General features: G+C 41.7%; 1 protein-coding gene across 6 annotated transcripts in view; it reads right to left on the bottom strand.

Moving 5' to 3' along the window:
- KLF7 (KLF transcription factor 7) overlaps positions 1–27387 on the bottom strand; it is a 112418-nt gene that overhangs the window by 44390 nt on the left and 40641 nt on the right. For 5 of the 6 annotated variants that reach the window (XR_009533182.1, XR_009533184.1, XR_009533183.1 and 2 more), the window contains one exon: positions 25898–26531. Coding sequence is in view for 2 of the 6 variants with exons in the window: in XM_060106364.1 (XP_059962347.1) it covers positions 25898–26531 (634 nt within the window). In the remaining 4 variants the exon portion in view is untranslated. The remainder of the gene's footprint in view (positions 1–25897; positions 26532–27387) is intronic. The other variant, XM_060106366.1, reaches the window with a different exon arrangement.

Genomic DNA, 27387 nt, shown 5'->3' with positions numbered 1-27387 from the left:
GTTTATTGCTGCTACGATCAGGAAATGGGCTGAAAGTACAGCCAATGGGATGGGCTGTGGTGGAAGCTGGGTGGGGTCTTTGCTCCTATGCCCCTTCCTGGCTTCTCTCCTAGAAAATTCCAGCAGAATACTACAGGAGAACCGACTTTGGAGTCAGATCTTGACTTAAAGTCAGCTTAGCTCCTTATTAGCTGGGTATCCCTGGGCTCTTCTAGGCCTCTATTTTTCCTCCCTGTGATGGGAAAATCACCACCCACCTTGGGAGGATTCAGGGCAGGGACACAGGTACAGCACCAGCAAGCAGCCTGATCAGCACAGCAGTGCCTCAAACCGGGGCTGAGGCCTCCCCTCCTTCAACCCACTCAACATCCGTCTTCCAGAAAGGGACAGGCGGCAGGTGTGCGTGAACCTCCTAATCTTCACCTGTCTCAGCTCTCACAGGTGAAAGCATGACACCATCTCAAGGGAAGCTGGGCTGGGTGTTTTTGGCATTAACCTCACGGAGAACCCAGCACCGAGCCGAGGCTGCCAGGACAGGGGACGGACATTCCTTGCAGGGCAAGCATTATCATGAATAATTAAGGCAAAGCTCTGCTTATCAAAATAAATGAACAAAGGATGCCTCCGACACGGCAGCCACTTTTTTTTTGGTTGTTTTAGGAGACCATTTTTTCTCAGTTACCCGGCTCCTTCCAATTTGATCATCTTCAGAGGCCTCCCTGTCAATTTGGGTAAATTAGCAAGCTTCTCCTCCATATGAAGCTGCGGCCATAAATCACAAATATGAGTGTGTGTGAAATTATATAGCATGGGGCCCAGTGTAATAATAAACACATTTATATTTTATAACTGCTGTTTTCTCCACACTCAAGCCGGCTCACTGCCCGGACCCCAGCGGCCGGCAGCCACCCACACCCGCCCCGTGGGCAGCGTGCTGGCTTCACGTGCCAGCCTCAGACCTGCGATCTGCCAGCTCCTCTCTGCGCCGTGGCGGGCAAGGAATCATACCTGCTCACGGCCCTGTGTGCGGCAGAGCGGAGACACAAATGAGCAGCGTCAAAATGGGCCCTTGACCCCGAGACCTCAAAACTTCAGCGGTTTCACTGTCTGAATCAGCCAAGTGAAAAGACCCATGTTTGCACAATATGATTGTGTTTACACAAAGATTTAACGCCTCAATAGAGCAAAAGCTGTTCAGTTAATTTTAATTATTGCTTTATTCTTCTCACAACAGATTTTTTTTTAAATGTTTAATAGTGAACTCATTGTAATTGATCCCATAAACTTTGTGCCTCTGGTCCTTCTAACTCATGCGATGACACTAGTGGGAAAGATGCATGAAAGGTTTTCCTTAGTTGAAAGGATTATTTCCAGTCCCTGCCGTTGCTTATTTAACATTCTTTGTGGAAAAGATGGACACCAAGGAAAACCACAGGAAAAACTTCAAGATCTGACTGTGGGAGGGGGGAAAAGACACACGTGGATTAGAAAGCGTTCTAATGCTTAGCAGCAAATTCTAAGCAAGCAAGAAGCTCATATCAAATGAGGATGAGGGCCCTGCCAGTTCTAACGATTTGTTATGATTATTTCTTTGGCAGGTAGAATAAATAAAAGGGGGAAGTAAATTTGAAAATATGAAGATGCACAGGAACCCAAGATCAGACAAAATTAAATCTACAGGCAAACAATCCTCAAAAAGTAGAGCCCTCAGGGGTCATGTGTGCTGTTCCTCCCACCTTCCAGAAATGTGGCTTTTGGTGTTAAATTTTTTTCTTTCTTCAGCTCTCTGGAAGACAATGCAAGTGCTTGTCACTCGGAGATTCCTATAGATCCTTTTGGCAGAATGCTAGAAAGCAGCTATTCTTCACCACGTGCTTTTGTGAATACAGAGGGGAGATGGCTGCACACAGCAGCAGAATCTTCACCTGAGTTTGGGATCTTTGCCCACTAGGGGATTTATAATTACTGTATTGGTCAAGTGTTTTTCTCCTTAAGACATTTAACATGTCCATAAATATCCTCCAAAAAGTGGGGCAAAAGAGGGATAAACAGGATTACTTTTTAACTCTGTAATTATCATACAAATAAAAATAAGAGCACAAATTATTTGTTCAAACTCCCCAAGCAAAGCTCTGGTATACCTAAGACAGCAACGAGTAACCTACACACCAAGATCCATCCATCCACAGCTTCTCCCACCTCTTCTCTAAGGCACTCCATTTGGATTTTCCAATTTAGTAAGGAAAGAGGACTAAGGTACATTCTTGTAAGGGGTCAGGAGAAGTTTTCCTTTATGATTTCTCTCCATACATTTTCTAAAATATGCAAATGCGCTAGTACTGAGCTATCACTTCAAGAATCAATGCCTTAGTAGTAAAATAGATAGCTAGTAGGAAGCAGCCGCATAGCACAGGGAGATCAGCTCGGTGCTTTGTGACCACCTAGAGGGGTGGGATAGGGAGGGTGGGAGGGAGGGAGACGCAAGAGGGAAGAGATATGGGAACATATGTATATGTATAACTAATTCACTTTGTTATAAAGCAGAAACTAACACACCATTGTAAAGCAATTATACTCCAATAAAGATGTAAAAAAATAAAATTAAAAAAAAGGAATCAATGCCTTGCACTTGTTGGCATCTTCAAAGCTTTCTTTCTTAAAATAGAAAAAAAAAACAACCAAGATTAAAGATTCTTAAGTTCAATCTAAATAGAATATAGGAATAGATAAGACAAACTTTCAGTTCTCTTAGCTATTCTAAACTTGTCATACTGGATATATAACAACTCACCTGTTACTTAGCATATGTGTGAGATAAGAAGGATGGCAAAAGTTAAGCCATTTATTTTGCTGAACCATAAACACAACTAAACTCATTTATATTCTGTTTGAATTTAGTCCCATCCCCGCAAAACAACTGATTTCCAAAGGACAAAGAGAATGGGGTATGCTCTAGAGTTCATCACAGAAAAATCATTCTCAGAGCCTTAGTCTCCTCATCTATAAAATGGGAATAATGAGAACATTTACCCCACAGGTAAGTGAGGGTTAAATAAAATGAGGTACATAAAAGCACTTGGTGAGCTAGGACAACCTATACAAGTGATATCTTATTGCTTACTTCCTTGGATAAAGCAATAATGTGTTAAGCAGCCATCCAGGCTTGGTCCCCAACTGCCTTCTCATTTCCAAAGCCAATCTGAGTAGGAATGCCTCAGCCTATCCTTTCTTTAGTACATCTGCTCTGGGGAGCTGACTCAATAACCATTGCCTCTTCAGGTCATCAAGATAAATATTACTAATTCTCTACTGTACCTAAAACTAAGGTCCGATAACAACTGTGACCCAAAACATGGCACTTCCCATGACCCCAGGAGGCCAGCCCACTAATCGCAATCTCTCCAAGTGGCAGGGGATAAGCTAATCTGTGTGAAAGACACAGATGTCACGTCCTCCCTATAGCCACATTCACATGTATGAGAGGAATAATGTCAGCAGTATTATCTCCAAACAGCAAGGACAATGCCACACAATTATAATAGCATATTGTCCATTGTATCTGGGGATGACATGTCTGACAATGTTATTTTCTATGCATGTGAATGCAGCTGAAAGGGCCAATGCATAATTCACATCTCCTGACAAAATGCAAGCATGAAGTATGTGTCCATTAGATAATATGCCACTTAAAACCCTTTTATGTGAGGTAGCACCTTTCTCCCTGGGAACTCAGAATGCTTCACGGTACTTTCCTCACGATGCTGGTGTGGACCAGACAGTGAATGATAGCAAACGCACTGAGGTAGCACATACCAGTATAATACAGTTTTCCCAATAAAAGGTCCATTTTCTGACTGAAAATATTTATCCTCAGCCTTATTTCTGCCCTAACAGTCAACTTTCTCTTTGATAATAAGGAAACAATTGTTACAATTTGGCAAGTCTGCTGTGCATGAGAGGACGGGTAGAAAATGATCGTTAGTGCCTGGTCAGCTGGACCCATTTCCTGGCTAAAAGCCTCTCTGCCACCTACCAGCCTGGCAGCCCATGTGATTTAAATCCCTGCCTCAGCAAAATCTCAAATTATTACAGGTCAGGAGCCTTCAGCAAGAGGGGAGGGGATGTCGCTTGTGAAGAGTTACAATCATGAATGTTAATTCTAGAAAGCTAAGCATCGGGTAGAGGTGGAGAGATTTCCCTATATCATGGGGCGGGGGGACAGCACACCTTCTAAGACCCAAAAGAAATAATACATTATACAGTAGTTATATTCTGTCAATTTTTAGAAGAGCACAAAAGGGAAGGCAAGACCTGGCTGTAGTCTTAAAAGGATGAGGAAATATTTTGCAAGTGGTGCCGAGGAACCCAAAGAGAAGGAGCAAAGGACAGCTAAGGTTGCGTTAGGCCAGGGTTTCTCAATCTCGGTCCTCTGGACGCTTGGGCCCCATGAGTCTCCTTTGTGGAGGCCATCCCGGGCACTGTAGTGCGTTTACCAGCATTCCTGCCCTCCACGTACCAGATGCCAGTAGCAATCGCCCTCCAAGATGTGACAACCCAAAGTGTCTCCAGACATTGCCAAATGCCCCAAGGGGGAAAATGGGCCCAAGTTGAGAATCAGAGCATTAGGCAACTAATGATCTCACATTTGGGGAGTGCAGCTGGGCTAAAAGGTTTACTCTCACACATAACGGGCGGCCTCTTCAGCCACTGAGAGGGGGTCCCGATACCCACCCCCACCCCGAACAGTCATGCGACTTTCATGTTCCTGCCGGAACCTCGTTAGCGTCTCAAGTTCTTGGAGGGTCAGGGAAGGCCCGCCGAGTGGATCAGCTCCCGTGGTGAGTAGGCAGCCATGGGAGGTTGTGCACACAGGGTGGCCAGCTGAAGGGCGGAGGAGGGCTGAATCCAGCTCTGCTGCTCAAGCACAGGCCACATCTGCCCACGGAAGGCGCACCTTTTTCTGATTCACACAAAAGCATGATATGGGTTAGCAGCAGCCCTACTGGGCAGCTATCAGCCATCAGATTCCTCTTTTCCAGGTTCATCAACTGATGTACCTCATACAAGAGGTAGCAACACTGCGTGCAGATGAGAATTAGCAAAGCAGGTTTTTTTGTGACTGAGGAGAATCGAAAGTTTGAAGCAGCTACATGGAACATCTCTTTTCCTCAACCCCCAAAGCATGCTTGCACTCCCACTATCGCTTTCAATATGGAGCCACGCAAAGAATAAAGATCTGCCTGCCTGAAGAGCAGGAAGAGAGGAAGCTAGGAGGTGGGTCCCAGTGTTTGTTTATGGCTAGGGCTAATCATGACTGCTTCAGTCTTCCAAGACCTCTGTCTTGGTTTCTCAGGTCTTACCAGAGCCAGAATGCAGATACGTCCAATCCACAGGTGAAGAGGAACAGACAAAAATAGCCAGCACTTCCTTGGACTTTTCCTCCATATCCTGCTTCAGTTGACTGCAGATGACCCATAATATTTCGGAGTGATTAACAATGGTCCTTTTAATAGAGACAGCAGAAATAATGCTATACCTGCTCTGTAGTTATCCTGTGATAATGTTTTCTTTTGCAGTTCGATCGCTACTAACAGCTAGCTGGTTTCCTTATGATCTATGGAACACTGCACTATTCTCTCCATCATCCTAGCCTAGTTTGAGGCCTTCTACCTATTTTAAGGATACTTTAAACAGAAATGATTCCATAGAGCCTGATCTGATCTACTAGCAGCAGGGCTGTTGCTCAGAATAGAGCTTCTCCTTCTTCACTTTCAATAGAGGAGGGTAGATCTCATTAGTATGGGAAGCCAGTACTAGCCATTAGCATTGAGTAAGAGTTGCCTCTGCTAACTATTTCTGTGCACAGTCACACAACATGCTCTGAGTTTTCTCAATAAAACAGCTCCTTCCCAGGGGGATGAAGTTGCCTCTTCAAGGGGCCTCAATTTACATATACTTTCTCAACCATTTAAAGTGAAACCTCCTTGAAGCATCATTTCACTTCTGAAGAATCTTCCTCCCCATACTTCCAGGGAGAATTTCAATAATGATGAAATGGAAACCTCTACTTAGATAGGAAATAAAAATGATATGGAAAGTAATTACACTTTTTTTTAAAAAAATCACAAAACTGAGTTTAGGTTTACTTTGCACCACATTTGTTTGCTATAAGGAAAGAAAAATAAGGTGTGCAAACATGCTTATTTCTATGTAAATGCAATGTATCACCAAAAAGTACTTAGGACATGTGCTGTGCACATCAGAGGAATGAAATCCACAATGGAAAGGCATGGGTCTAGAAGCTTCCCTTTACTCTTTCTTAATGAATAAAACAGTTGGGAAAATCCTATAGTTGCTTTTAGTCCATGTGATTTCTTACTTTATACTCTGTATGATATCAAGAAGAATGGCTACAAAGGAATTTGGTCCAGTTAAGAGATAAAGTGGTACTCTCCTTAAGATGTTAAAGATGCTGCTTTGTTATTAAGTTAGAAATGTTCATGTTTGCACAAATTCTATTAGTGCCCATATCAACTATAGATGTGTAATAATTTGCCCATTCTTTCTTAAGAAGATCAAATCCATCATTGAAGTAATAAGTCTTCAAACGTCTTGTTTCTTTTAAACTATATTCAAAAGGTAAGCAGAGAGAAGAAAGATTTCAAGATTCTAATGTGTTTTCATAGCTAAAGGATTTAGTTGAGAAAGCAGGCTGAAGGGGCGCAGGTGCCAGACATTGTGTAGAATTTGCACTTATGCTCCATTAATTGCCAGCATATCTTCCTTTCCCTTTTTCCTCCCCTCCCCCCATTAAATCCCTTTGGAAAACAGCAGAGCAGCAGGCCCAGACTGGTACCCAGCAGCAACACCAGGAGCAGAAGTAGCCAATTAGCCTCCAGAATACAAAGAGGGGGAAAAAAATTGATGCAGTTACCTAGCAACCAGAAAGAGCAGAAACAGCTGTGTAGCAGGCCCAGGCTGGTACCCAGGCAGAAACAGGATAGCCAATTAGCACACTGTATTTAATGCTGATGTGGTTTCCTAGTAACAGGCTGTACAAGTCTGTCTGTTGCATTTTCTCCCTCCCTTCCTCACATTTTCCTCAATCATGCACAGTATTACTATTTGCCCTAATTACTGTTTCTCCACTGCTTCAAGCAGCCATTATTTTGTCCCCAGAGAAATTGGAAGAACTCAGAAAAAAATCTTCTGTAATGACAGTATTTAGTTTCAAATTCAGATTAGCTGTAAGCCTTGAGACACTAAACAACAACAACAAAGAACGAAAAAAACAAAAAGCCAGCAAATCGCCTTCTGCCTAAGTTTATAAGTAGCCTATGGTACCTTTTCTTCATGCTAATATTCACATGTAAGTGAAGCAAGAAACATTTAATAATGCATACCATCATTCTGCCATACACTACATTTTCGAATAGGTTGAATCCTCTGCGTACTTGAATTTATTCATATTGATTTTCTGACACTCTCTCCTGAACATAAAATGTCTTATTACCTATATGAGAGAAGGGAGATGTATCTTTTGTTGCTCTTTTTAAAATACTGATACTATGTTCAGTAGGCTCATGACCAATTGAGAATTCGGTATGAGGAATCATTATTTCCTTTCTACAATAGAAGTTGAGTGCAGGTGAAGAGTGTGTGAATACCGCAGTAAGGGGATTCAAACGCCATGTTATAAGTTCATAATCACAGTAATGAATTCCAGTGAGGTGATATTAAACCTCATGAACATACAAAATGAAGACAGAAAACATTTAAACATGACTATCGTGCAGCTATTCTAAAATATTTCCAACTGCACACTGCCCATCTTATATACTAGAATATGTACTGGCGTCAACCTTCTTCCTCGGTTCTAGTCATCAGGGCACAGATTATATAATTTCACATTTTTAGGGCATCCTTTAGACTCCTAGAACCTGTCTCATTTTAACAGTACCTTCAATATTGGAACAATCTATCATCCTTCTTATAAAATTCCCCTGCTATGAAAACTCCAAGGGCTCCAGAAGAAGACATTAGACACCATAACACACTTCACTGGGCAATACTCTTCCATGAAGGAAAAGGACTTTCTCCATTGAGGATGGCTTCTGGCTTCCTGCCCACAACAAAAGGATTGATGGCTTTTGTCAACTTTAGCTCACCTAGTGGAATGGTTGAAACTATTGTATCGCAACAGATTTGGGATTTAAAAAATTTTTACATTGTTTGCTTGGAAACAGTATGCATAATACTGTTTTACTTTACTGAGTTCCATAAATTAAATGTCAATTACAGTAATGGAAAGAGGATACATTCTAAAGACAAAAACAACAAAAGAAGTCTAAAGTATATGCTTGCTGACACCAGATGAGTGGCTTATCATATAAAATGAGTTTTATTTTATTTTATTTTATTTTTTTGCGGTATGCGGGCCTCTCACTGTTGTGGCCTCCCCCGTTGCGGAGCACAGGCTCCGGACGCGCAGGCTCCGGACGCGCAGGCTCAGCGGCCATGGCTCACGGGCCCAGCCGCTCCGCGGCATATGGGATCCTCCCAGACCGGGGCACGAACCCGTATCCCCTGCATCGGCAGGCGGACTCTCAACCACTTGCGCCACCAGGGAGGCCCCTAAAATGAGTTTTAAATTGCAAGTGCATTTTTATTTTGCAAATAAAATAAAAGGAGTCTAAGCTGACTGCAGGTAACTTTTTTTTTTTTTTTTTTTTTTTTTTTTTTTTTGCGGTGCGTGGGCCTCTCACTGTTGTGGCATCTCCCGTTGCGGAGCACAGGCTCCGGACGCGCAGGCTCAGTGGCCATGGCTCACGGGCCCAGCCGCTCCGCGGCATGTGGGATCTTCCCGGACCGGGGCACAAACCCGTGTCCCCTGCATCGGCAGGCGGACTCTCAACCACCGCGCCACCAGGGAAGCCAAACTGCAGATAACTTTTGAAGGGAAGAAAGGAAAAGATGCAAAGTCCAAAAAAGGAAGAAAGTCTGCCAAGTAGGCCTGGTTTAAGACAAAGCTGGACCTAGGATCCATAAGGAATTAGTAATGGGGCTCCCTGGTCTTCCATCCCCCAAAATTTATTGGCTTCCATCCTGGGTCAGTCCCCAACTCACCTACCTCAATAAGCACAGATAACAAAGGAGGAGGCAAGGTGAACATAAATATGGGACAGATCACAGAAAGTGTATTCTCTCTGCAGACACCCTTAAATAATTTAAGTAGGTTGACTTCCATTATATAAGCTAGTCAGGTCCTAACACTGGCAACCAAATATGGAGACACTGCAGGAATGGGGGGTGACTCTGTCACTGGTTGGCCAAATAGCCGGCACATTAAAAAGTCACTAACTTTTGTTTATTTTGAATGGTCTTCCTTCTATTAACATTTAGCTTCATAACTGTCCTGTCAAAATATTACTTTAAAAAATGGCTGAAAAGAGGTTACTCTTAGAAAATGTAGAAAATCCATCAGCAGGGGAAGGGGAAAGAGTGGGAGGTGGAGAATGCTGCTCCAGCTTCCAACACGCCCCCGTCTTGACTCCCTACTTGCTTGCAGATTCCTAAAATTCCATTAAGTCTCCTATAACTGAAGATTCAAAACATAATAAAAGATTTCAGTGTTTTATACTGGTTGATGGATATGTAATCCACCAATCAATAGTGTACCAGATCCTTTCTGATGTAAGGGAGGGTAAAGGAAGGCTAAAAAGGCAGGAAGTGACTCAATATAGGAAAGCATCAAGTATAAGATTCTTTGGTGGGGCACGAAGAAGGAAAGCACTGAGATTTTTAGAAAACAAATTTGCCGCCATCCAGTTCGCCTCCATTAGACTGGGGACAAATTGAAACTGCCTGGTTTAAAGGGCCATGCTCTCTCCATTTGGTAGCTGATAGCCTGGCTTTGAGTCCCATTACACATATATCCATAGTAGGCTGGATTCCCAAAGAGTTCCATTTGCTTACCAGAATTAACTTCTTTCTATGAAAAGTTTGTTTCCTCATGATCCATATTCAAGGTTTCAACTACAATTTCTACAAAATTCAAACAATATTTTTCAAAGAAAGGCACATAATTTTACAAATACTTTTTCATCTGTCCTTGTATTTTAACTAATTTTTTCAAAAGGATTATTCCAAAGCTTAAAAAAAAAAAAGGTTTTGGTTTTGGTTTTACTACACATGACTTTCTTGAACTCCCCTTTGCTTCCTGATTCAAACAGAATCACTCCATTACTATTTCAACTTCAGGAGACATAAAAACACTATTGCGGGGGGCTTCCCTGGTGGCGCAGTGGTTGAGAGTCCACCTGCCGATGCAAGGGACGCGGGTTCGTGCCCCGGTCCGGGAGGATCCCACATGCCGCGGAGCGGCTGGGCCCGTGGGCCATGGCCGCTGAGCCTGCGCGTCCGGAGCCTGTGCTCCGCAACGGGAGATGCCACAGCAATGAGAGGCCTGCGTAACGCAAAAAACAACAACAACAAATATTGCCTACCACCAATTAATTCTTACAATATTATCTTTGCCTGCACTCTTTACAAAGCTCCGTTTAACTTTCCTCCAACCTCCCAATATAATATATACAGGATAACCATAATGATCATGGTTATTAATATTCTTACTGTATTAGAAACAGCATCTATACATTAATTATTTATTAAAGGGAACAGTTTTTTTCAGGTTCACACTTGGCCTTCCCAATGCCATTTCTTCATTTGCACAGACTTCTCATGAACCTCTTTTCCTCTTTAGCAAACAAAGCTGGCCTAACCTTTAAATCTTAGAATTTATAAAATTCAATTACTCCCATTGCCTTTTCTGAAATGAGATTCCTCTTTTCTCTTCCTTCTTCCTACCTGCCATCCCCAATCCATGCTCTATTCTCTTCTGAAATCAGGTTCTAAATATAATGGCTTTATGAAACCATATTTCAGGCTTTTGTATCAAAAAATGAGGTTCTCAGAGATGGGGGAAAGAACAGTACCTAATATAGTGGGTGTTCAATAAATATTGTTTATGGTGAAATACTTTTTTTTTTTTTTTTTTTTTGCGGTATGCGGGCCTCTCACTGTTGTGGCCTCCCCCGTTGCGGAGCACAGGCTCCGGACGCGCAGGCTCCGGACGCGCAGGCTCAGCGGCCATGGCTCACGGGCCCAGCCGCTCCGCGGCATATGGGATCCTCCCAGACCGGGGCACGAACCCGTATCCCCTGCATCGGCAGGCGGACTCTCAACCACTTGCGCCACCAGGGAGGCCCGGTGAAATACTTTTTAATTTCATGGTTTTTTCTTTCTCCTCAATTCTTATTTTAACATATTTATTTACTTTGTGACTACCAATTATCCATTAAAAGGACACCTGGAATAGGCATCCCCAAAAGCCTACAGTTATTACCATATTATAATAATAAAATAAATGTGGGGCCTCCCTGGTGGCGCAAGTGGTTGAGAGTCCGCCTGCCGATGCAGGGGATACGGGTTCGTGCCCCGGTCTGGGAGGATCCCATATGCCGCGGAGCGGCTGGGCCCGTGAGCCATGGCCGCTGAGCCTGCGCGTCCGGAGCCTGCGCGTCCGGAGCCTGTGCTCCGCAACGGGGGAGGCCACAACAGTGAGAGGCCCGCATACCGCAAAAAATAAATAAATAAATAAATAAATAAATGAATGAATGAATGAATAAATAAATAAATAAATAAATAAATGTGTTTGCTGTGTATATGCTGAGCTTAAGCCATTCTACTCAATATATGTTTACCTAAATTTATCTTCATAAATGTTAAGAGCTAGCATATTGCTAAATTATCATGTGGTGAAGCTCTAAGATTTTCCTGAGTCATAAAATTCTCCCATCAATTGTTTTTCACCACCTCATTCACGCCCCTTCTTTCAAACTCTTTCTCTTAAGCCCCTGAATATGCTAAATCCAAACTATCAAACCCTCCCATTAAACTCTCTCCACCTTGTGAACTAAACAGTTAACCCTTATGCTAGTTTCCATCCCATAATAGGGGTTTAATGAGTTTCTGCCTCAACACATGGATAAACTTCATTAGCAGCCATGTGTCTCAGCATATTAAAGGCCCTTTAATGTCTCAAAATTGCCCTATTTCAGTTGCTATTGTATAAATTCAAAGAATTCTTATCTATGGCGCTGAGGAGGTTGAAAGTGGTCGATGGGCCCCCTACAGTTCCAGACTGAGGTATTTAATTTTATCCTGCTGGTACGCCTGACCTCGAATTAGGGTTTCTATTTTATATACATTAGTGTATTATCACATTGGCATCATTTTAAAAGATGAACAGCATCAATAAAAAACACCCTTTCCAGAAAGAGAAGAGCTACTTCGTATCTCTGAATCATCCATGCTGCTTCTGACCATGGACAGGAGCCCTAATCTCATTTAATGCTCTGTCTTCCTTTAGAACTCCTTATCTGACTGGTTCTTCCCTTCTTAACTGCTGGTCATTTCTGTGGCACGGCACCTGACATCTATGGGCACTTAATACCTGTTTGTAGAATGACTGAAGGAACAAAGTAAATAAGAATACTACTAAATTCTACTAAATAGAATGCAAGCCTAAGGGACATGGTACAAATTTTAATTCTGCCAGTGGCAGGTTGTATATACTGGACTAAGGCATTTTTATAGTTTTGGTCCTCAGTTTCCACTATATGTGATAATGCTTGTTTTTATTATTTCATATGGATAGAGTATTAACATTTGTCATTTTAATGAGTGAATTGGGAATGTTATAAGAAAGTCTCTCTTTAATTTTAAAGTAAAAAAAAATGGTTTAATAGTAATGACCATAATAATAGTAACTATTGCAGTAACAATAATGGGCCTGGAAACGGAAGATCATTCCTTTGTAATTTCCTTGCTCTGGCTCTTAGTCACTTGATGAGGCAGTATGTTTAAGGATCCTGCCAGTTCTTACCTATTTAGAAGACACTTAAAGTAGTTTTCATTGTCAATTTGTATTTAAACTAGAAGTTTCTCATTTCCTCTGAATGGGTTATGAAGAAAAATATCTGTATGACTTCTTTTCCCCTCATGAGTTAGCACAGAAGTTAAGAGCTCGGACTGCAGCAATACTGTCTGATTTGAATCTTGGCCCAGCCATCTAGGACCTCTGTAACACTGGACGAGTTACTTGACCTCTCCTGGTCTCATTTTTCTCCTCTGTGAAATAAGAATAGCACCTGTGTCATTAGATTAATATGGCTTAAAGGGTTATATTTGTAAAAGATTTCTGTTAAAAAAATAAAAGACAACAGGCCCAAAATGGAGTCATTTGTGCTAAGCCCCACATCATCAAACCAAGACTTAATACCTAACTTAACTATAGTTTTTGCCTCCCCCAAGAATGAAACCTTAAACAAGTCAATCTGGAATTACCTGGTCAGCACTAGTGAGGTAATCTGCCTGAGAGACCCCTGCCATCCCCCCTAAAGGAAGATGATCTTGCCACAAACAGCTGTTTGCTGGTATAACTTCCTTGTCCTGCCACCTTCTGCCTATAAAACTCTTACATTTTGTACAGCTCTTCAGAGCTCCTTGCTATTTGCCAGATGGGATGCTGCCCAATTCTTGAATCATTCAATAAAGCCAATAAGATCGTTAAAATTTATTCAGTTGAATTTTGTTTTTTAACAGATTTGGAGACAGTGGTGGGATCCAAAGGAAACTTCTGATGGCTTCAGAGATAATGAGAAACACAGGCACTGGTACCTGTAAACCCTTTGAGTTCTTTGTCTGTCTCATCATTTTCAAGGGCTGTGGGTAAGTTCCTCTCAGCTCTGAGTTCTGCTCTCTTTGCACTGAGCTCCTGATCCAATTGGCTTTCCAGTGCAAGGTTAATAAGCCAGTCTAGTATGACAGGAGGCTCTAACAGAGTGCCAATCCTTAGCCCTTGGTTAGACCACAGTCCCAGTCCAGGGCTTAGTGGGTCAGCGTGAGCTGGCAGACGGTCCCACGTGGAACCCAAGTCCCTAGCCCTTGGTTAGTCCACAGTCCCCATTTATTAGGGACTGTTAGTTTAGTCTGTAGTTCCTCATTGGGAACAGCTGGTGGTGTCCACCTAGCACCTTCTCTTGGCCAGTATGCAGTAACGTCTCTTTGGTTACTGCTGGTATGTTAGTGTGCATAGGAGGTAAAGACTATTGTTAATGGGAATCTCAGAAGACAAAAGCCACAAAATTGATGGGTATGGTCGAGCACTTAAAAGCTGTTAGAGCACTTGTCACCTAACTCAAAAGACTCCTGTGTTTCGATAAACTGGTCACAAAACAGGTTAGACTGACACCAGGTCACCTGCCGATCCCAAGAAAATTTCCACACAACAAGGTATGCTGTAAAACACCACACAATCCCCAACCCAGTGCCACATCCCTCTTGGGTATTAATTTTGGCTCCGAGAGACCCAAGGCTTAGCTAAAAAAATTGGGATCCTTATGTTTCAAAGAACTGAGTACACTACCTCTGGCACACCTGCTTATTTTATGTCTAAGAACTATGGTCCCGGAAGCTATAAATATCTTAACAACAATGGCAAAACCTTACTAAAGACAACCTAGAATTACAACGGCCATTATAGGGAATGTTCCAATTAGACATGATCATTTAAGAAAGCGTGTCTTAAAACAAGGGCTCCCAAATCAAACAAACAGAATGGGATACCTACTGTAATTGGCATGCAGAGGCTCCAAAAGGCTCCAAAGTTCCAAACTACCTTCACTGAAAGATGTGTTATAAAAGGCTAATGAAAAGACTCAGGAGGTACCTAAAACCAAAGACCACAGGAGGGACAGAGTTCCTACTGCTCCCCTCTACCCCCCTTTGCTGGAACATTCCTTCTACTGTCTTCTGTCTGAATTGTCTTTCCATTCTGAAGAGACTACAGGACTGAACAAGTCTGCCAAGTTAGTGGCCATACAGACACCCCCATATCTACCCTCAAAGGAAGGTCCCCATATGCACCCCTCCCAGAGTTGACAGGACTCTGAGAGATTTTCTGGTAAACTGCTACATTATTCCCTTAAACAGCCAAGGAAAAATAAAATTAAAATTAATGGAAAAACCTTGTCAAATTCTGGTAGATACTACAACCTGCAGATGGGATCCTGGGAAACTGGCAGAAGCCAGCGAAGAGTGAGAGTTCTTACCAGAGGGAGCTCTCCTGAATTTCTGTCTGTTATGCCCAGTTGGGAGAGGAAAATAAAATTTCACATTGCTCCTTCCTTTCTAAATCCAGATCCATTGGTTATTGATCCTTTCTCTCCCAAGGACAGCTGTTACCTTCTTGTTTGTCTTGTTTTACGTCCTGAGAACTTGGCTTGTCAATTTGAGGGCCTCAAGATACGACTGGGCAGAAATGTAGGTTACATCCCATTTGCAGCTAGATATGGCTGGACAGAAATGTGGGTTAAACTCCATTTGCAGCTTGGGTATACAGCCAGCCCTCAGGGGAATTGTCTAAGTCTTTTTTTTTTTTTTTCTTTCTTTCTTTCTTTCTCCTTTTGGCTATCTTTGAGAGTGGCTCTGGATCTTGGGAGGGTAATAACTTTTGCACCCTCTTTGGGGACATCTCTTGAGTCCATAGGATTGTTCAATACTGCCTGTATTTTTTATTTCATTTTATTTATTTATATTTATTGCGTGTGTCAGCTGAAAACTGACAAGATATTTGAAAGCATTTTTAAGTAGCTCTGTGATCAGAAGTTGGCCAAACTGGAAGCTGATATTCAGAGCCTGATAGAAAAAAATTTTTAAACCTTCTCCCCTAAGACAAATGAAACTATGTATCCAGGAGGAAAAAAATAAAATAACAAAAAATATTCTGATGCCTTTGTGGAAGGATTTACTAAAACATTCCAAAGACAAACAGCTCTAAATCCAGAACATAAATTTTCATTTCCATCTTAGTTGGAAATTCTCTCCCCAATATAAAAAAGCAAATTGAAGATAATGTGGTTGAATAAGCAAATCAACCCCTTGATAATCATTTAGGCTACAACCCACTTCTTTGAGAAATTAAAAGCAACTGCCCCTATCTTACAAATTTTTGAAAAACCAGAAATGCAGCTCTAGAAACAATTAGAAGTCCAATCCCCAAACCTCCCCTACTCACCTCAAAAGACTTGTAGGTATTGTAAAAATTCTGGCCTTATAAAACAAGAGTCCTTCTTGGAAGAACTCGCATTCTTTTCCTGTGCCTTTGAGATGTAAATGTTCTACCAGGTCTTCTCCAGGAAATCGTATCTAGGCCATATCTCTTTGAAATGCAAACTCCAGGGAGGTAATTCTTACCAAAGGGAAAAAAGGGGGTAGGGAGTTATTTGGAACTTAGACAAATGAAAAATCTTAAGTGTCTTCTTCACAAATATTAGTGAAAAGCTTTAGCCATCTGAGCCTTAACTTATTCCATCTGCCAAACACACAATTTTGATCCAACTTATTTTATATAACTAGTGAGTTTTGTATTATTGTACCTAATTCATGGCTAAAATTTGAGAATGGAAGCTCTAAGGTCTCTGAGTCAGTCTGTATGTTTATGTGTGTCTATATACACAGTTGACACTTGAACCACAAAGATTTGAACTGCTTGGATCCACTTGTTTGCAGGTTTTTTCCAAGAGTAAATATTTCAGTACTATATGATCTGCAGTTGGTTGAATCCGCAGATATAGAGGAACCATGTATACAGAGGGCGGACGATGAGTTACACACAGATTTTCCACTACGCAGAGGGTTGGCACCCCTGAACCCCACATTGTTCAAGGGTCAACTGTATATGTGTTGTAGATGTGTGGTATTTGCTACCTCTGGATGGTATTGCTAAAATTAATTTGTAAAGGGCTCCGTTTAATTGGTTTAAAAACAAATGCTATATAAATTAAACATAGTCTCAGAAATATGAAAACTAACTCAAATGTTTTTCAAGTTCACATGACCTAGGATAATCTTCAGTAAATAAAAGCTAGTTTAAGTTTGTTGGCTTAATTAAAATAGATATGTCTTTAGAGTTATCAACATTGAAAATAATGCAGACATACAATTTTATTCTACCTGGGTTTACTAGTCAAATAAGTTCATGTTATCTCCGTTACAAAATTTTTCAGCAAGAAAAATAACTTGGTATGATAAAATTTTCATGAGTAATCTAAACATAACTGTTAAGAACAAGTGATTTAAATAGATGTAAGTGGGTAAGCGTTTCCACTTTCCAGCAATAACTATGGTTATGGTATATCTACTTAAATAGTTTCCCCAAATCTTTTTGGTAACTTGAAACCTTAGAGTTTTGCTAAGTTAAATTAAATGATGAATAGTCACTGACTATCTAGATCATTTCCATATAAATACTGGAACATTAGTCCTGAACATAGGTTTATCTTTTAGCTTCTTATTACTGAGAAACTTGGGTTTATTAGTAGACATGGTTTTTTTTTTTTGTTTGTTTGTTTTGCTACACTGGAAAATTTATTATGAGAAAGAATATACTTCTAGAAATTATGAAACGTATTTATAAATTTGCCAATCCACAGAATGCCCATATAAGAGACAGTCCACAATTTCTTTTTTTTTTTTTTTGCTGTACGCGGGCCTCTCACTGCTGTGGCCTCTCCCGTTGCGGAGCACAGGCTCCGGACACACAGGCTCCGCGGCCATGGCTCGCGGGCCCAGCCGCTCCGCGGCATGTGGGATCTTCCGGGATCGGGGCACGAACCCGTGTCCCCTGCATCGGCAGGCGGACTCTCAACCACTGCGCCACCAGGGAAGCCCAGTCCACAATTTCTTACATCTTAGTTTTCACTATGAATTAAGGATGCATTCCTCATTTTCAATATTATCAATATACGTAATTAAAACTACTTAGAAAAAAATAAGGGTGAAGGAAAACAACTATGTATGAAAAGTAGGTAAGGAAAGTAAAATGATTGATTGTTCTAAAATGAGAAAGAGAAAAAAAATAGGACAAAATTGTAGAAAGTTTGTGGAAAAGGAACCTTGGGAAACAAATTTTATGTGTAGTCAGGCTGGCTAAGATTAGAATGAATTTATTTAAGTTTAAAAAAATGAGTTGTAATATCAAAAGTACACTGGTACAAAATTAGAATTTGGTTTTCTCTGTTAAAATTACAAGGTTTTATTGGACTTTTAGTCTGCTTTTGATAATGGATTGTGAAATTTTCTTTATTTTTTAAGTAATCTGCCTGGACAGTGAAGATTTTGTGTCTTACCACAGCAACTTACTGTGCTTCACACTGTCTTTATCAGGTCTTTGAATGCTTGAGAAAACCCAATCTTCTCAATATTAAAAGAGCTAAGTTTTACTTACAACTATGTAACCTTCTGTATTTGCCTTTAACAGTATCTACTGTCACTATTAAATGGATATTTTTGACACACTTCCCCCAAATCAAATTCTAAGTGAAGTTTCTTGACTTCAAACTTTCTTTGGGATTTTCCAGAGGGCCCCTGGAACATCTCAAGAGATTTGTTCTGCCTCCTCATAAAAAGGAAGATGTTAAACTAAATAGGCTTATTTGATATGTTAAATTAAATGAGAAACTTTGTCAAATAGGTAACAATAAGTCTTCTCTATTTTGTATTTGTATATGTAATAAGTGTTCCAGAAATCGTATGAAATTCCTGGAATTCTTAAATGTTCTGCTAAAATGTTATCAGTCATAATTCCAGTTACTATCTTAAAATATATATCACAGAAATAAATACACTTCCTTAGCAAATGAGTTCTCATCAGATCTTAACAGTGGGCATTTTAAAGTCTTTTATAATTTACAGGCAGTTATTGTTTTACTCTGATATTTTTGCAAAAGTGAGACTCATGGAAAGGACCTTACCAAGTGCTCCTGACCACTGACACTGCTGAAAAACTAGAAGGCACTGAACCTTGGGTACATATCTTACAGCTGAAGAAGGCTCCACCTGACATCTGCTCCTGGGCAAACTCTGGAGACCTGCAAATCAAACTGACTAGGAAGAGAAGTAGCTGACATCAGTATAGACTGCTTCCACCCAAGATGCTGAATCAAGACTTCATACTTTAACTAAACATTAAAAATCCTTTCCTCTTCTCTTCCTTTCCTTTACTGTGGCATTGGCCTGGAACGACAACACCATCATATCTCCCGGGCCATTACTAAGGGGGATAACCTTTTAGACTGCTGGCTTTGCCATTAAAAACTCCAACCTGTCCATAATGCTAGAGACCCCCTGGTCCTTCCTGCGACCAATTTTTCTTCTATTCCTAATGTCCTGTAAACTACAATTGAACCCCCCTTAGAAGTCACTTAGAGGGTCTAACTTTTATGGCCAGGACATTCAGTGCCTTGTTTTCATTTTTCTCTGATTATAGCTGTACTTGCCCAACTAGACACAATACCTAGACAAACCACAGTACATTTGCACCCTGACGTTCTTATGATTATCTAAATCAGATCTTACCCCAATCATGAAAAGATCTTACCAGCTGCACCCATTTTTGCAAGGAATTTAGAACAACTTTTTATTTTGGGCTAGGAGATTTACTTTCCAAATACACTGAAAAACTAACTGACCCCTGGCTTGAATGGGCAAGTGCAACGATCCCTGGAAATGAATCCGTTAACAGTGCCACCTTCATGGGAATGATTTGTGCCCTGACATGATTAATCTTTGTCTGTGGTGATTATCATTCTCCTCGGGCTTATGCATGCCTAGATGGCTGGTACATAACGAGGCAATGCCTCTTAGGTTACCTAACTGTGCCCCTAACCGTCCACAATCAAACTGAGGCAGCTCATTGGTCAATTCCCCTGATTTACATTGTCAAGTTAGAAGGGGCCTATCAGAAGGCTTCAGGACTTAGGATTCACTTCCTTTGACAGGCACTTTCTTCCCTGGTTAGGAGTGAGTACAAATGAGACTATGATCAGGAACCTTCCTTAACTCTTGAAAGTACTGCAGAATCCACTGCTAAAGCAATAGCTGCCCAAGAAAATTCCTTAGACTCTGACCAAGGTTGTTCTTGATAATGGGATAGCCCTTGATTATCTTTTAGCTGAACAATAAGGTGTCTGTGCTGCGTCCAATACCACTTGCTGCACTTGGATTAACACTTCTGGGGAAGCTGAAACTCAGCTACATAAAATCACTGAATAAACCACTTGGCTTTAAAAAGTGACTCCTTCAATGAGGTCTTTCTTGACGTATTTGATTTTGATTGGTTTGGGTCTTGGGGAGCATGGCTCTGAAGTGCACTCCAGACACTGGGAATTGTCTTGCTTACAATAATCATAGTAGTCTTCCTGGTACACTTTAAATGCACGTTTAAGTGCATGTTCATGGTCACTAACCACCAAGCAAGTAATACCCTAAGACTGAAATGTCAGAAAAGGGATGAAGAGAATCACCAACTTAAAAAGTGTAAACCTTAAGTCATGACCTGTGAATAGCACACAGAGAATCAGCAAAAACTGTGAGATCTTCAGAGCAGTAGCTGGGAGTGGCATTAATGCGTTAAATTTTGATCACATCTCTCAGGCTGAGTCTGATCAGAAGGGGAGAATTGTTTAAAAAAAAAAAAAAAAAGAGACAACTGGCCCAAAATGGCGTCACTTGTGCTAAGCCCCACTTCACCAAACTGAAACTTACAATTTTAATATAGGTTCACCCGCCCCAAGAATGGAATCTTAAACCAGTCAATCTGGAATTACCTGATGAGCACTAGTGAGGTAATTTGCCTGATAGACCTCTGTCATCCCCTAAAGGAAGGTGACCTTGCCACAAACAATCAGCTCTTTGCTGGTACAACTTCCTTGTCCAGCCCCCTTCTGTCTATAAAAGTCTTTTGTTTTGTATAGTGCTTCAGAGTTCCTTTCTATTTGTTAGATGAGATGTTGCCCAATTCATAAATCACTGAATAAAGCCAGTAAGATCTTTAAAATTTACTCAATTGAATTTTGTTTCTTATTACTCTGAACAATACCTGGCATATAGGAAGTGTTTATAAGTATTTGTTGAAAAGTAAAATAAATTATATTTCAAACTTTAAAGAACTTTCATTATATGTATAAAATAAGCACTTTTGTTTGCCTCTTAAATACTACACTCATCTTTTTGTTTGTAATGTTTTTACTCACCTTTCCATTTAAAAACAATTTCCCTAAATCCTAATTAAACTTAGAGATTGTGCCACATCTTGATTCATTATGACCACCCCAAAGCAGATATAGAATGCTAAGTAAATTGCACGTTCATTTTATCTTTTCACTTAGAAAGCATACTTTTATATTTTTCAGTGCAAAATCTAGAATGTCCTATCACCACCCATGGATTAGGCTAAAGCAACCCCAGTCTATAGAGAGCTCTCCAAGTAGCACAAGAGAGGACGTGGCCTCTTTTCTCCCTCTTCTGTGACCAACAACCAAAGACTTCATTGCTGGCCTTTGTCCGGACTTTACCAGCCTGACTCATCTTAATAGTGTAAATGTGGACATGCTTTTATATGAATTTCCATATTAGAAAAGTCTGCTCACTTAACACAAAGCACCATTTCAATACAGACTTTCTTCCTTTCCTACTCAGCAGTGATCGAGAAGAAATGTGGAATATTATTCTTTCTCATTTTGAATAGAAACTACTAACATTTTAACAAATTGATTTTTGCTGAAAATAAGCATAAAAAAGTGGGGTTTTTTAAAAATTGAAAGTGAGGGATTCCCCTGCGTCAAAATATAAGAATTATTTAATTTTCTCCAAGAAGATGAATAAAACTATGAACATAATGGTTGACTTATTGAGAAAGAAAAATATATTATACAAAGACCAGAAAACAGAGTGGGAGAGAAAGGTCTGTAATGGCTTGGCTGCTAAAGGACATTTTTACGCTCATGCCAGCACTAAGTGCTCTTCCCAATGAATAAACCATATGTCCATTTTTATATGCTTCCTTTCACTAAGATTCTGCTACTTCACAATATTCCTTTTGTCCCAGTCCCTGCCTCATCTTCTGCCACCCCCAGCCTGGCTCCCCCATCCCTCACTTCACCTCCTTGGGCAAACAGTATTTGTGCCCTAGCTACCAACTTGAACATCTGCTACCTGAAAAAAAGAAAAGCCACCTCACTGCCTAACATCCTTCAGGGCAAAAAGTTTGAAGGATTCAGCATCCTCAAAAAACAGACACAGAAGGGAAAAAAAAAAAAAAAAAGAAGAAGAAGAAGCATATCTTTTCCAGCTCAGTAAATCCTATCTGTATAAAGATTAAATGAATAACACTTTTAAAAATTCTTCAATGCAAGGAAATCCATGTTACCAACAACGTATTGTCTTTCTTTATGCATAGACAGAGACCCACACATTTTATTTCACATTTGCAAGTGTGTCTCTTTTTCAACATATTACCATATAGAAGAGATAGATCATATATATAACTCTAGAGAACAAAATGCGAGGTCCTCTCCCCCCACCTCCTCTCTCTCTCTCCTCTCTATTTTTATGTCCCAAAACGCTTCCCCAGCTGAAGGATAAGAAAATATTTTCACTGAATTAAAGCGAGCCCTGTGTTAAAACAGCTTGCCTGAATCCAACCAGAGCCCTTCGGCCATGGCTCACGGGCCCAGCCGCTCCGCGGCATGTGGGATCTTCCCGGACCGGGGCACGAACCCACGTCCCCTGCATCGGCAGGCGGACTCTCAACCACTGCGCCACCAGGGAAGCCCCAGAGCCCATTTCATTTCAACACTTGGTCAGCGGCTCTTCCTACTCCATTCACTTCTAGCAGCAGACTCATCTCCAAACTGAATTCCCATCACCGTATACCTTTGCCCTCAAGCTTTTTACTAGTCTACTTCCTTGATATGTTTGCACTTAATTTGATTCCATCCTTCATGCTTTTTTCATTATTCTTAGTTCATCCACACCACATAAATTATCACTTTTGTTTTTTTCAGTTCCCCATGTGCCCCCTTCACACCAATTCCAAATAAATACTTCTGATTCTCATCCATTTCATCCAAATTAATTCAGATTCCCTCTCCTCATCCCCCATCTCCACTTCTACCTCCCCTCCTATCCTTTCTCTTTCTCATAGCACCTACTCTTCCCTCCATGCTTGTCTCTGCAGAAGGTTTTACTGGCAAAATGCTTCTGGAGGGTGCAAGGCCATTGCTTCCTGTGCTGTTTTAGGAAAGTCATGCTCTACATTATTGCCAACTTCAATGGGCCAATGCCTGCATGTCCAATTTCACCCTCCATGAGTAACGTTCTTGTATCATCACCCCTACACTGAAATTATGGAAGTGAGGAAAGAAAAGCTTCTTGTTTTTTGGTGGCATTTAACCTTAAGTGGTTTATTTCTAGTTTACATAAAGCTGTTTTTGCACAAAATCACTGCTAATCAATATCATCAGCAATAGTCACAACTACAACCAACCCTATTACTATCCTTAATGAGCTCTTACCATCTGCCAAGTATTTTACATATGTTTACTCATTTAATCTTCAAAACAATCTTGGAGGTAAATTATCCCTATTTTACAGATGAGGAAACTGAGCCTCAGGGAAGATACATCATGTATCCAGGTCATAAATCTAGGAAGTTGTAGAGCCAGAATTCAAACCCAAGTCTCCCTGACTGCAAAGCCCTGCTCTTAACCACTCTGCAGTACTGCCTTTCTAGTAATGCATGTTGCCTTCTTGGGTAAACTCCCCACGGGGAGGATTCCTTCCACTTTAATCCGCTATACGGCAAGGGGTTGCAGGTGCTGGGAAACATAATGAGCTCCACCTTGATAATCACTCTGAACAGAAAACGCCCAAAAAACAAAGCACAAAATATGCATCACTCCTCAGAGTTATCCTTCTAACACATCCGTTGGAAAGAGGGGATAGGGAAAAGAAGAAAATGCTCTGGACTCACCCCCCAAAAAGACTCTCTGCTTCCCCAGAGCCGTCCAGTCTCCATACTAGGCAGGACATAGCCTGTCTCACGTCAGTAATGAAAAAATGTGCTCATAAGCATGAATTCCACACCCCCAACAAAGCTCAACCTTCTAGCCTCATCCTGCCTTCTCTGGTTTCCTGCGGGGAACAGGAGATGAGTCAGGGTTGAAGCCTGGGAGCACTGCAATGTCTTCTCGTTACTTTATTCATTGACTTGAGAAAGAAAGACATATAAATAAAATGATCTCCAGGACAATATCAGAGAGAGGAAAAAAAAAAAGCTGAAAATAGTAGGAAGCTTTCGCCTTGATGTATGTGGACTGGAGGACTTGAACCCAATCTCCAATGGGAACCCTGAGTGGCACCTGAACCTGAGCCACAGGTTCAAAGTTACCTTAGGGGACCTTCCCATGAACCAAGCAAGGGCAGAAGGGAAAGTCAGTTCGGAGTTAGAGGAGAGCATGCCTAAGTCCTGTGGTGTGAAGAAGCAACGTCCACGCTCATCCTCCCGTGGGAGTACCTTCCAGGTTCGCGGTGGTGATGGCTTCTAGTCACACATTATGCACTCCTACATCAGGGAAGCTCCTCTGTCCTGCACAAAGACATTTCACAGACCCCCTCCCCCCAGGAAAATTAAAGCTGAGAGGGGCCTTAAGATCCAGATTGTTTGGCAGATGTGGAAAATGAGGCCGCCAGTGAGGTAAAGCGATGTGCTCAAGGTCACAAAGCTAGTTAGTTATAGCATTGGAATAGAACCCAGGTTTTCCTGATTTTCCAGTCAATGAACTTTGCACTGTATACTTCCTTGGTGACACAGTCCACAAACCACCACAGGGTACCTGGAAGACAAGCAGTAAGCCCGAAAAGAACTCTCACCAACACATCTCCTAGCCTAGATCCAATCACCTATTTCTCCCTGACAACACTCTGATTCTGCTGTTTATACTTTCGGAGCTTTTCCCTGTTCAGCTTGTACTGTGCACGCAGTATGCAAAAACCATACCAGCAATACACTGTCAGGGACTCATTAAAAAAACCCCAATGACAGTAATTGCTCCGACGATGCTAACCCCAAGAAGAGACACCAGCTCTAAGCTTCCAACTCAAACCAGAGAACAAAGACCAGATTCAAGGAATATGCTAATCTCACTCTTTTCTCTGCGGTTTCCCCCTCTTCCAAATTATCCCATTGCTCCCAAGATCAACATGATTCCTGGGAGTCACCACAGAAGTCTTGAGGAAAATATACAGTCCCCGACGGTCCCCAGTGCCCTTACCACACACATAGCAATGTAATCACTTTAGCAACTTCTCAGTAACAAGCTCATTAAAAAGCAATTCTGCCATCTCTCCATAAAGCATGCGCCAGAGAACAATGCAAAAAAGGAGATGCCAATTAATTATAGAATGATCACCTCTAATGAACTCTGAAACCCTCCTGCTGTTGGTGACTTTGATGAAAAATCAGGGATGCTGGAAAAAAGAGTGAATAGGGACACCTTGGCTACCTTGTTCAATTGTGAATTTCAAATGTACCTCCTCGGATTCCAGTGTTGATCCAAACTGCAAAATTACACTGATAAAACAATGAAAAGTGCCAGGAAAGTGACAAGGGCCCATATCACGTACGGTTGTGAGTCACACCACCAGAGCCCCTGTTCAGGCATCCTCAGTAGTGTCTGATTCTACACCTTGGTTGTAGAATTATTGCCTCTGAAAGTGTCTCCGAGCCAGTGAGTGACAAACCCATGTCCTGTGCTCAGGACACCTGGAGATCCTAAGGTAACGAGCGAGTCACCTGCTTCCCCACCCAGGCCCACCTGCCTCTCTACACCTCCTAGTTGGCACGGATGCCACTTCTCGGAACAGAGAGAAGCCCTTCCCACCATGAGGCTAAAGGAGGAAAAAGAAGAAACCACGTGCGGCCAACTTGTACCACTACCTGTGTGAGTCCTCTGGTGGGCCTTTAAGTGGGAGCTTTTTGTATAAACTTTCCGGCACCCGTTAAACTGACAGCGGTGAACCCTCTTCTTGTTTTCGGGGCATGCCTCAGCCCCTACCCCTCCTTGTTCACTGTCGCTCTGTCCACTCTTAACTGTCCCAGCTGCCGCCACGGCTGCCGCTGCTGTTGCCACCCCTCCCACCTTTACTGAGCTGAGTGCAGCCTTCTTGGCCACCAGTTTCAACGTCACTGTGCCATCCACGGCTGAGAGAGTCTGTGAGGTTTTGACAAGATGGCGGCTGAGCTCAGGGGACGAGGGGGGCGTTAATGAGGTCACTGCGTTGAGCTGGGCCTGGTTGACGGCTGTGTAGCTGTCTAGAGAAGAGCTGGTTGGCTGGAGGCTGAGGCAGGTCTCAGAGAGCAACTTGTCCCGAGAGAGCAAAATGTCCACTGCCGAGCTCTTCTCACAGATGGTCGCTTCCACAGGGAGCAGCAGGGGGTCTAAGCGCCGGAAACTTTCCTCAATGCACGGGGGAGGAGAAGCACGGAGGAAACAGTCCAAGTCCTCACCAAAGGTCTCCGAGATCCTCCTAGGCTCCGTCTGCAGGTAGCGTTCCAATTCAAGGCATGTCTGCAGAGGGGAAGGAGGGAGGGAGAGAAACAGCCATCAGAAGCAAAGAACACCACGAGACCACATGTTGACAGGCTGAGGAAGAAGATACAGGAAGGAACAGAGAATGTTTCATGGCTCGTATCTGAAATTGTCTTGTTGAAAGGTCTGACCTTGTTATTTTCTCCCTGGACACTTCTGAAGGGTTCACAAGGGTCACATGATATGAGTTCAATTACTATAGTTAATGGGGAACTAGAAGCCCAGAAGGGCTATCTCACACCATCAAGTTCCCTGAGAACATTTAATGTTAAAATAGTCTCATGCTCCACAATCCAATTCAGCAGGTGGGATGCTCTAAGCCTCCCTAGGAGTTCCCGCTCAAGCAAGAAGCAAATAGAATCAGACAAGGTTTTCATATCGAGATAAGACTCCCCACAGTCCAACTTAATTTTTCAAATAGACTTTAGTAAGTCACAAAAATAGGCCAATTTTCCAACTTGCCCTGAAGAATAAACCATGCCCACCCAAACTAAGTCATGAGCTGAACCAACAGCAAGTCCTGCCTTGGGAATGGATTCCCTAACCAGCAGGAATGGACACTGTTCTAAAGAACGCCTTGTATAAAACCTTTGATGCACATGACAAAACCCCCATTGTTTACAGCAAGTTATTCAAAATACAATTGCTACATACTGTGTGGCAAGGAGCCCGAGTCCCATTACAATAGTTTGACATCTCTGACTCCACGATAAAAATAAGTTTAATCATAGCTATTTGAATTGTTAACGATAAGACACAATCTATTTCAATATAAAGTTTTCACCCGGTAAAGAAGTGAGGAAAAAGAAACTAAAGAAACAGAAACCTTCAGAGT

The sequence above is a fragment of the Mesoplodon densirostris genome, chromosome 8 (assembly GCF_025265405.1).
Source record: "Mesoplodon densirostris isolate mMesDen1 chromosome 8, mMesDen1 primary haplotype, whole genome shotgun sequence".
Lineage (NCBI taxonomy): Eukaryota > Metazoa > Chordata > Mammalia > Artiodactyla > Ziphiidae > Mesoplodon > Mesoplodon densirostris.
This window is presented reverse-complemented; position numbering and strand designations above follow the sequence as displayed.